Consider the following 11,293-nt stretch of genomic DNA (forward strand, 5'->3'; position numbering starts at 1 on the left):
AGGGGCTCTCCCGCTTCTTCAGCCCACTGGCACCTATGGCACAGGTGCCCTGGCCTGCGTCACGGTGAGGGAGAGGGCTGAGCTGTCTGGGCTCTCTCCGAGAGCTGCATTAAGGACCTGGAGCCTGAGTGCGCAGTGCGAGCGTGGGGATCCCTCCGCCATAACGGCACCGGCTCCAGACACTGCTGGGGTTTGAGGCTCGCCCCCAGCTTCTCCTCTGATAGTAATACCCCACGCCCGCCTGGGCTGCCCCTTTGCTTGGAGGCCCATCCACGGTGGGTAAGGTGGACCTGCCAGCGCCTGCAGCCTGGGCCCCGCATCCCCGCTATAGAGGCTGCCCCAGGTGACCAGCAGCCTGCGGTGGGGGGCGGGGGGGAGTCAGGCTCCGTTTCTCTCAATCCGCTGTCACCTGCTTTGGGAGGGCTTGCTCTCTGCAGTGCGTGACCCAAGAGGAATCCTTCTGCTGGGAAGGAATGAGCCTTAAACGATCTTGCTGCTTCTCCTTCTGTTTTCTTTGGGAGCGAGTGAGACGCGCAGAGAGAGAGAGACAGAAATGGAGACAGAGGATGGAGAGAGACAGAGAGAGAGGTGGCTGGGAGGGAAGAGGGAGAGAGCGGCCCAGGCGTCTGCAGCGCAGGCAGGCGAGCCCGGAGAAAGTAGGTGGCATAAGTCCATGCATAATCTCAGGAGACGACCGCTTTAAATCTTAATTGGTTGCCTTTTAAATATCATTTAAGGGCTGGCTTCCCTGCATCTCTCTCTAGTTAAGAAGGTGTCGTGTCAAACTCCATTACCTTTCTGGATGTCTTTCCCTTTCGTTGAAAAAAAATAAAGGAAAGGAAAAGAAGAAAGAAAAAAAATGGAATCATCAGTGGCAGTTGGAGGGTCGATAAAGCTTTTAGATTTGGAGACGTTTTCTGGGAGACCATTTCCTGCGGCTAAGAGCTGTTAATGGTGCTTAAGGAATTATCTTAGCCCCGCCGGCAGGAGAGCCGTATATTTCCCGCGCCTGTTCCCCTGTCGGGTCTGGATATGCCGCTGTCAGACTCGCTTAATGAAAAGTAACGCGCCGCTGATTACAGTTTTATTTGGGCTCTATGTAAAGAGCGCCGTTAATTTAGCCTCCCCTCCTCGGTGTGTTTGAATTTGCCACGCCTGAGTGGCTGAGAGCATCGGTCCCCCGCGCCCCTCTCTGACAGCCTCCCTGGGAGGAAAGTGGGCCCTCGCCCCACCGACAGCGAGCTTCCCCCCGCAGCGGCCACCCCTAAAATTCATTCCCGCCCCCCACGTCCCCCGCCTTGGGGTTCTCCCGACCCCTGCTCTGAAGATCAGCCAGAGGGTGGGTAGGAGTTCCCACAGTGACCCTTCCAGAGTGAGCTCCAAAGGTCGGGGTGTGGGTCGAAGTGACGGTCCCAGCTCTGGGGGCGTCCTTTTGGTCGAGTCGCCCCTGGGATGTGGCTGAATCCCTCCTCCGCACTTGATGTCTTTATTTCACACAGTTTTTCAGGTTAATCCAATAAAATCTTTCGGTCAGCCATTTCCACCAAGACTTGGGGGCTCCTGCAGGGTGGGATTCTGCGGGGACAGGAGGGCCTCTGCGCCCTGGTGTTGCCAGGCTCCTGCGGTCCCGAGGGCAACAGGCTAGGGCAGCAGGAGCCGTCTGGGCCGGGGAAGGGGGTGAGGGGGCTGAACCCGGGAAGGGCCCGCTCTGGAAGGATCCGGAGTCAAACGCAGCCTGGTCTGCAGCTCGCGCCCAGCCGCGCGCCCTGCCACCCGGGGCCCGCAGCCTGGGGTTCCTGGGGTTTCTGGCCCCGCAGCCCCTCACCCGCCTAGCCAAGACGCCTGCGTCCGCGAAGCCTTGTTTTGCTCAGAATGCCTGGCTTTGTCTAGGGCTGGGGGGCGCAAGGCGGCGGTCCTCCGCGCATTAAAATTCCTGGCGTCCCAGCCTCGGCCGCAGCGTCTCCCCCGAGACTCCACTTTCGCTATTACTGTCAAGTACCCTTGACTCTTTATTTTTGCCCTTTTATCTATTACAACTAATTCGAGTTCTTTTGCCCTTTTCAGTCTAAGACGTGGGCTTTCTTCAAAGCCTCCCCCTGCCAGCGAGCTCTCGGAGCGCGGAGCCTTTAGAAATTGAGGGGTTTACTGTCAAAATGAAAATTTCACTTCAAATTATCTTGGCTGATGCTCGCTCGCCAGGCCGGGGCCTCCCGCCGCAGCCTTTTGACAGACACATCAGCGGCGAGCTTCCGAATCCCGATAATATCATCCAAGAGAGCGAAAGTCAATACTGTGACAGCGCGCGGGCGGATACAATCCAATTACCGCGCGGCCGGCGGGGCGCAGGGTCCGCGCCCGCTCTCTCCGCCCGAGGACTGGGGTTCGAGGCCCCACCACTCAGAGTCGGGGCCGCAGAGGTCCGGCCATCAGGGGCCCATCGCTCAAGGGTGCCCCTCGCCGTTCCCCTCTCCCAGGTGGTAAAGTCACGCCAACGCCCGGCCCATTGGGCCCGCTTTCTAGCGCTCCGGCCGCCCTGACCTTTCTTTCCCAGTGGACCGGGATCCACGGGGCCCCAGTCCAGTACCACCCAGCCCATTGCAAAAGAAAGCCCGGGCCTCCCATGTCCCTCGAAGGCTGCCCGCCGGCCCGCCAGCCGACTCCTGTCTTCAGCTGGCGTCTCTGCGGCTGTCAGTCCGTCCGCGTACGGACCAAAGGCCACCATCTCCTTGTCGCTGCGCTGCACCCTCGGGCCACTCCACCCTTGCAGGCTCTTGCCTGGCGGCCCGTCCTTCCTCCGGGCACCTCGGCTTCTGTGAGGCCCAGTACAGCCTTAAGCAGAGGGCTTGCAGGCTAGCGGACAGCGCTGAGTCCAGTTCACGCTCGCTTGCCGCGCTCGAGGGGCGTTTGCGGCGGCTGGGGGTGGGGAGGGGCTGGAGGGGGCAGAAGCCTGTGGGGGTCGGGGAACTGCGCAGAATCCACCGTGGGGAGGAAGCCAGCGATTTTCCTCCAGATCCGAGCTTCTGGCTGCCAGCGAGCTGGGCTCTGCCGGGGTTTGGGTGGGGGAACCGGGTTTCTGGGCGAAGCCAGGGGTCCGCAGGACCCTACGGGAGGCCGGGGAGGCTCACGTCCTCCCGCACCACCCCTAGGCCCTTCCTTACAGCCCCGCCTGGGGTCTTCGGCCTGCTAAGCACTTCCCTCTCCCTGAGCAGCACTCGCAGGCTTTCCCAACGGTGGAGGCTGAGAGCATCCTGGCAAGTTCCCGCCCCTCCCCCCCCACGGAGGCGGAGTTAGGAGTCCGCAGCGTCAAGGAGGGCACCTCACTCCCGCCCAGGAGAGGCTGAGGGCAGTGACGGCCCTGCATCCCTTCCCCACCAGGGCACAGTTCCAGGGAACTTAGAAGTTTAAAGGTTACTCGTATCTAGCCAAAGAAACTTTTACTTTCTCAGAATTCTGGAGTCTGGCAATGGGAGAGAGTTGAAAAGTTTGGGGTCTCTCATCGCCTTCTATTTGGGAATTCAACAGAATCCTGTAAGTTTACTGTGACTATCTTTTTAAAACTATGGCTTTAAGTCTTGGGCTCTGCAAGCAACTCCAGTGAGGATTCTGGGTCAGCGGCCCTCCCCACTCCTGCCCTCGGGGGTGGGCAGCTTTCCTCTTCCAAGTTTCCAATTCCCTAGGTTTCAAATGCGTTCATTTTGCAATGCAAACACCATCACTCGGTTTTATTGGTTTTGTTATATTAGCCTCTGAAGCAGGCAATTATTGGTGTGAACATACATTAAAAAAACATAATTGTATCGAGTTAAGAGTGTGCAATAGTGTAAACTCGGTGGAAGTGTTGTTGGCGAAAAGTATGTGCTGAAGATGGAATCGGAAGGCCAGCAGCTGAGGCGTCTTCACAAGCAACGGCGGCAAAGCCTCAACCCAAAGCAGACAGGTACACAGACAGGCCTCGGAACGGAAACGTCTTCTGTGTGTAAACTTTTGCACGTAAACTTTTTGCTTCAGGGTGTTTCCCTGCTGCTCTGACAGCAGCTCTATCCTGCCTGGTCCCCGAGTTTGGCACGGCCGGGCGGACGGACTCCTGTCCGGGCGCTCCGGGGGCTTGTCCATGGCCCCGGGAGCCCGAGTTCAGATCCTCCCTCCAGGGTGGGCTGGCGGCCTGAGCTTTGCCGAGCTCTTGCCTCACTTTGGAAACTCGGTAGAAAAAGAGTTGGAGCCTGCAGCCCGAGTGCCGGCTGCCTCCTCGCCCAGGCACAGGGCCAGCTAGGCGCAGAAGGGCTTGCCGCCGGCCTTGGGCGTGGCCAGCAGCTCCTTGGCTGCGCCGGAGGCGGGGGCGTCTTGGGGCACGGCGGGCGGGAAGGAGCGCGCCAAGGGCGTCGTCAGCACGTTGGCGCCCCCCACCAGCGAGCGGCCCAGCGGCCCCGGGTCCAGGAGGGCGCCCTTGGCGGTGGCCCAGGCCTGGTTCAAAGTGCTGTGTCTGAGGATGGGGTCGTGGAAGACCCCGTCCACCCAGTTTCTGAGACTGGTTACCGGGGAGTCCTGGTGCCTGTCCAGGGCACCGGCGGGAGCCGGGGCCGCAGGCGAGGAGGAGGCGGGCGCCGAGGAGGGGGCCGCAGGGCCAGCGGGGCCTTGGCGCTTGAGCATGCACGAGGGAAACTCAGTCTGGCCGAGGGAGGTGGCGGCGGCCGCGGTGGCCGTGTGTGCCAGGGACCAGATGCGCGGCTTGGCCTCGAGGCCCGCCGACGCCCCAGCTGGAGCAAAGCCCAGCTTGGGCTCGCAGGCCTGCGGGCCAACCCCCGCGCCCGCGCCCGCCTGGTGCTCCGGCCCAGCCGCCGTGCTCCGGAGGCAGCTCCGGGCCCTCTCCAGGTCCTGGTCCAGAGTGGCCCCACCCCCGGCGGCCAGGGGCATCCGGAGGGCGCCAGGAGCCTCCTTCCCTGGGGCGCTGGGGCTGTCTGGCACGGTGGGGACTCGATCCAGGCCTCCATCCAGGGGTTGGAAGGGCGGCTTCAGCTCGCACTCTGGGGGCTCCCCCTCCAGGGGGTCGAAGTCCTCCAAGTCGCTGAGCTCCAGATCCTTCTCTTTGCCTATCGGCTCTGCCAGGAGATAAAGAATGACCGGTGGAGGGAGATGGGATGGCAGGTTAACGGAATCCCCTTCGTCACCCCAAGGACATGGTTACGGGCCCACCTGGGAGCTAGAAAAGCACCTGCGCCTTTATTCTACCTCCCATCTCCTCAGAGGCTCCCTGTCCCCCAGACGCCTACACGGACCTCGCTGATTTCAGCCTCGTATCAAAGGCAGTAGGGTCTAGTGTTTCGAACGTGATTTTGGATCTTGGAGCGAGCTGCCAGCTCGATGCCACAGGGCCCCCCGTGCACAGGGCCTCGCAGACTCGGGGCCAGGGCATTCATTTGCCGCCTAGGCCCAGGAGTTTGCCCCGTTCCACGTCTTTAGAGGTCCTAGAACCAGCGAGAAGTCACAGGGAGGCCACGCCCCCGCATCGCCAACCGCCCACGCACCTGCACCTTTGGTGCTCTTGAGGGGCTGCTCCCTGGCTTCCTCCTCACCCCCCTCTTCCTCCTCGCCCTCCGCGTAGGGCCGCTTCTCATCCGCACACTTGTTCCTCGGCGGCCACGTCATCTTGTTCTCCTTCTTGAGGCGCCGGCGCGCGTTGGCGAACCAGGTGGAGACCTGCGTGAGGGTCATCTTGGTGATGATGGCCAGCATGATCTTCTCGCCCTTGGTGGGGTAGGGGTTCTTGCGGTGCTCCTGCAGCCAGGCCTTGAGCGTGCTGGTGGTCTCGCGCGTGGCGTTCTTCCGCCGCGTGCCGCTGTCCATGGTCCCGTACCTGGAGACAGGCTGGGCAATGGGGCGCCGGCAGCGGCCCCTGCACCGCGGGCAGGCGGCCAGCGCCAGGCCCACGCGGCTTCAGTCCCGGTCGTGTGGGTGTGTTTATGGTGGCAAGACCTGGGTTTTACCCAGGCAGGCACTGCCTTTTAATGTTTATATTTGATTAAACTTAGATGGAGCCAGAGAGGTCTCTGTGGGTGGGGAGGAGCGCGGGCGCAAGGCCCGGCCAGGTCTCTGTCTCTCTACGTACACCTGTGTCTCTTTGAGTTCCTTTATCAGGCCCCTTTGATCCTGAAACCAGGAAAGCATGGCGCAGGGACGCACCACCCGTGGGCAGAAGTTGTCGTGAGCGCCCGTGGGGAAAAAGTGCCCAGACGGCCTACGTGCACTTTCTGCGGTTAAGTTTTTCGGTCGCCCCACGAAAGGCATGCTGTCTGCTGGGGGGCAGGGACTCCCCTCTCTGGTTCCAGGACACACCATACAGGCTGCACTTCTTGGGGTTCAGGGAGGCGTCTCAAGGCTGGGCAGCAAGATGAGAATCCCCCGGAAACCACACTGCAGCGAGGGCTTTGGGAGTCCGGACAGACGGTGTGGGGGCGGGGAAGGTGAGATGGGATGCCTTTATACCCAGGCGGCTCGGCTTGCTAGGAGGCGGGGATGGTCCTAACCCAAGGTCAGCGGGACGTGACCCGAGGAATGCCCCTCCTTTTGCCGCCCAAACTTTCAGTGGGGGCGTGGTGCTAGTAGGGGCGGGGCTTGGTGCTCCGTGGGGGTGGGGGCAGTGAGGAGGGGCGAGATCCCTCACCTGTCGTAGGGGTACTGGCCCAACGCGGGCTCGTAGGGGTAGTAGGCTGTGGCTGCAGCCGGAGCGAGGCCCGCATGCGCAGATCCTGGTGCGTCCTTGGAGTCGAAGCTGTTCTGTAGGAGCCAGTGAGCCTGGGGTCGCAACTTCCTGGATGCGACCCAGCTCGAGCCCCTCCCCTAGGACCACTGGCTCCTGCCTGCCTCCCACAGACCACTGGGCAGCCCCCCATCCTCCCCACCCCCATCCGCATCACCCATTCCCAATCTCTGCCTCAGGCCCAGGCAGTGAAGGAGCCCCAAGACGTGGAGTGAGGAGCAGAGTTGGGGGGTGTTGGGGGAATAAGGGACAGGAGAAGGGGGATGGGGGAGGATGGGGGGAGGGGAGGGTGGGGGAGGATGGGGGAGGGAAGGGGAGGATGGGGGAGGGAAGGATGGGGGAGGATGGGGGAGGGAAGGGGGAGGATGGGGGAGGATGGGGGAGGGGAGGGGAGGATGGGGGAGGATGCGGGAGGGAAGGGGGAGGGGAGGGTGGGGGAGGGAAGGGGGAGGGAAGGGGGAGGGGAGGGTGGGGGAGGGAAGGGGGAGGGGAGGGTGGGGGAGGGAAGGGGAGGCAAGGAGGTAGGGGGGAGAGATGGGGGGAGCAACCTGGGGACAGCAGAGGAGGAGGGTGAAGGGGGGACGGAGATGGTGACAGGAGGGGAGGAGAGAAGTGGGGGGAGGGAGGAAGAGGGCGACCGGGAGGAGTGAGGGACAGGGGACCCAGGGGACCCAGCAGGCTGGAGCGAGCTCCGACAGAACCAGACATCTGACCCCAACTTAATAGCAAGCAGAAAACAATAAATACATTAAATACAATGGCCCACCTGCCAGGACACCCCAACCCTGGGGATGATGGGGCTCCGAAGGACCAGGCTAGGTGGCTCAAAGTCGAAGGTGTGCTCTCCCACCCCCCTTGCCTCCAGAGTGCGGGGAAAGTGAGTTTGGCAGATCGAGGGGTAGGGGCATGCGTGGCAGGGATTAGGTTTGACATACACACCCTCCCCTTACCAGCGAGTAAAAGGCAGACGCCTCAGAACCGTAGGTCACGTAGTTGCCGTAGCCCTGCGAGCCGCCGTAGGGGCCCCCATAGACGCCAAGCGCCGCCGCTGAGTTCAGCTCGTGGCGCGCGGTGGCCAGCAGCCGGCTCTCGTAGACCGGGCAGTAGACGGGCGCCTGGGCTGAGGCAGCCGGCCTGGAGTCGGCCAGCGTGCGGCCACCGGATTCGCAGCACGTGCTCAGGGAGTTGGTGGTCATTAGGAACTGTGGAGAGAGGGGCCGCGAGGAAGGGCGGGGCCCCCGGGCACGAGGCCGGGGCTCTGGGTCTCAGTCCGCCCCACGCGCAGCCCAGGAGCGCGCACCCCGTGTCCGCGGTGCTCCCACCACCCACACGGGGCCGCGCGTTCCTTCCCGTGGCGAGCTTGTGCTCCTGGCCTCCTCCAGCCACATGGGGCCCAGCCCCTCCAGGCCCGGAATGTTCACACCCTCCCCGGGGTGGGGGTGTGTTGGTTTCCAAGGCCGCAGGGCTCACACCCTCTTGTACACGTCTATCCCGGGTCGCTGGGCTCCCCGGGGCGTAGCCTCAGAGCCCGGGACGGGGTGGAGGACAAACGAAGCGGGATATGGGGCCCTGCCGGTCGGATTTCCTCAGCGCCTCTGCCCTCCCCCGGGTCGGGCTGCTCACTGCGAGGCGACAGCGAGTTGCTGGCCTAGCGGGGCCCCCTTACCTGGGGTGCCGAGGAGTAGGGGTACCCAAACTGCGGGTAGGACATGGCGGGCGCGGCCCGGGGTCGGCGGGCGGGGCCGGCGGGGTCCTGCGCGAGGGGGACGGCGTGGCGCGGCCACTGCTCCTGGGCCACCGGCTTCTAGGCGCTGGGCGGGCAAAGCAGAAGAGCGGGTTAATTCAGACACGCGCTCCGCAAACTTTTCTAACTGGGTAGGAAAGTGAGCCGCGACGGCCGCGGCGATCCTTTTAGCTTCACAGTCCGGAGCCTCGAGGGGGCTCTGGGACCGACCGGCCTCGCAGCGGCGACACAAATACATATTTTGCAAAAAAGGTAAAAAAAAAATGAGCCGTGCGAATCCGTCAAGTCAGCGGTGCGCGGCTTTAAGCGGCGGAGGCTCTGACGTCAGCCCCACTCCGCGCAGCCCGGCCGGGCGGCAGACGCGTGGGTCGCTCGGCCGCGCCGCCCCGGGCGGAGGGCGCACGGCTGTAACAAATGAATTTCATCCGCGGAGTCAATAGCGCCCCGACGAACCGTGTTTCTCCTTAGTCACCGAGGAGGGGAGGCACTTTTAATTAGAAATTAATTAATGAGCAGCTGCTCCTTCCCACCCCACTGTAATCATTAGTCTCAATTACAAATGAGACATATGAGGGGTCTACGGGGGAGTCTTCACCGGAGATGTAATCAACAGTTAAGATTAGCCGCGCTGGCGCAGCCGGCCGTTCGGCCGGGCCTCCGCTCTCCGCGCGCCCCTCCAGGTGGAAGGAAGGCAGGTCCGCGGGCCGGCGCGCGGCGGAGGAAGGCGGCGCGGGCCCCACTATTGTTTACCCGGGACTCAGCAAAGCCTCCCATCAGTTCGAAACCTGCACCGGGCCGCAATTCCAGAACCAGCGCGTCTGCATCTGGAGGTCAGAATGCCCTCACTGTGTGGGTCTGGGCCTTCCCCAGAGCCCGCCGCCCCAGGGCTCGGTGGGCCAAGAGGGCTTGCCACTCTCGGCCGCCGTGTCCCCGGGGAACAACCCCCTCCTCATCCAGCAAGTTCCAGCTCGGCGCACGGGCCCTCCCTTTGCTCCCCCACCCGCTCCCGCGGGCCGCCCTCCCTCAGCCTCCCCCTGCCCCTCGCGGCTCAACCCGGGACTGCCAGACAGCCCAGCGCGGTCGGACGAGCAGCTTTCCCGACGCGGCTCCGGGGCCCCTCCTGCTGCGCTCGCTCCTCCCGGCGACCTTCGGGCCTAGGTACAGGGGAGGGGGCGCCCTTCCCTGCCCAGGGCACAGGGAGCGGTGAGGGGAGCAGTCGAGCGCCCACCCCAGCACTTCCCCAGCCAGACCCGGCCCTGGGCCCTTGCCCGAGTCCAGAGTGGCGGCCAGCGCACAGGCGGTAAGGGGACGCCCGGGCCACCCGGAACCCCGGCCCGCCTCTTGCGCCGCCACCCTCCGGGGGCCGGGCTCGCCCCTGCCGCTCCCGCCCGGCCTGGCCTCCCGCGGTCGCCGGGAGGGAGCCGTGCACGGCTGCGCTGTGCAGACTTGCTGGGAAAGATTCCTGGGTTAAGACCTGTGAATCGCCCCGGGGTCACCCTCTAATTAATGACGACGTTCTCGCCCTCTCCCCAGCTGCAAGCCTGCCTCCCAGAAACGAAATCTGCCCGCTCTGACAGCTCGGTTGAAGGTGATTGATGAGTATCTGGAGACCACAGTGCGCATCATATAATATCTGCTGCGTAATTGCTTTAATTTACAGATGAAAGTGCGAGTTCTCCGATCCTGTTGGACCGCAGCCGGCCACGTCCGAGCTGCTTGCAAGGAAAAGCATCGGAAATAATGAATAGACGCTCCATGCAAATTATTCAGACAGCTTAGCGTCTGTAGCCGGGAGAGATATATAAAGAACACGAGTCAAATGACATTAATAATTGTTTTGGAGTTCTGTATTGATTTCGTGGCGGCCGTGTTTCTTTCTTTCTCACCTGAATTGCTAATATCACCTTCCTGTAAATAATAAGAAACTGGCCACCGGGGCTTCTGGGCAGAAACGAATCTCTCAGTCTCTCTCCCTCTTCCGCCTCTGCTCCTCCCTCCCCCACTCTCCCTCCTCCCATCTCCTTCCAGTTTTCTGGCTTCTGCTGAGGCTTTTACGGAACATCCTCCTACTTTCCATTATTTGTTTACAAACAACTCACTCTCCCCCAGTGATGAGGCCGGGGGCAGGAAGGCGCAGGAGCCCAGGGTGGCTGTGGGGCTCAGGGAGCAGCAATCGCCATAGGAGGACGGCATTCAGCATCCTTTCCTCACTCCATCCCCGTGGCCGTGGCCCCGACCCCGGCGATTGTGAGCGCTCAGCGCCGGGGAGGAAGCCACCGCCCAGGTCCCAGCGGCCAGCGCCTCGGGGCTACCGCTCGCCGCGCGGGCCTCGCCCAGGCCTGCATTCCCTTCCGTTTCCTTCCCCGGAGACTCGGGCCGCAGCTCGCGGGGAACAGCACCCCCTGAACACGCCACCATTCACCTGAGTAGACGTGCTCACCCTCAGAGCCGGGTGGGCACAGCCGGTCCGTGGGGACCTCTGGGGGAGAGGTTTCAGGGGCTGCCTTGACCATCGCTGCTACGTTCTCTGGTTTTCCTTTCCAGCCTGAGTGCGTAAATAGACACTCCCAGTTCCCGCCCGCCCGGTTCTCGCGGGCCACCTTCTTTCCCTGATCTTGAAATCCTGCGCACCGGCGGCACTTTCTCAGGCCCCTGCGCCCTGATCCTCCGCTTCCTGCCCCAGGCCCAGCCCAGGCTGCTGCATGAGGGGCCGCCCCGCCCCCGTTTGGGGTAGCTTGGGGCTGCCGGAGGAATCTCGCGACCTTGCGGGCCGCTCACGCAGTCCCATGGAGGCC

General features: G+C 63.0%; 1 protein-coding gene across 1 annotated transcript; it reads right to left on the bottom strand.

The window, feature by feature from the left end:
• Positions 1-4,266: 4,266 nt before the first annotated feature.
• IRX4 (iroquois homeobox 4) lies at positions 4,267-8,465 on the bottom strand. The gene is made up of 5 exons (XM_060091573.1): positions 8,421-8,465; positions 7,705-7,956; positions 6,659-6,771; positions 5,523-5,851; positions 4,267-5,096 (listed from the first exon to the last, which is right to left on the bottom strand). Exons 1-5 carry the CDS (start codon positions 8,463-8,465, stop codon positions 4,267-4,269), a joined length of 1,569 nt encoding a protein of 522 aa, XP_059947556.1.
• Between the last annotated feature and the right edge of the window lie 2,828 nt (positions 8,466-11,293).

This window comes from Mesoplodon densirostris, chromosome 3 (assembly GCF_025265405.1).
Source record: "Mesoplodon densirostris isolate mMesDen1 chromosome 3, mMesDen1 primary haplotype, whole genome shotgun sequence".
In the NCBI taxonomy this organism is placed as follows: Eukaryota; Metazoa; Chordata; class Mammalia; order Artiodactyla; family Ziphiidae; genus Mesoplodon; species Mesoplodon densirostris.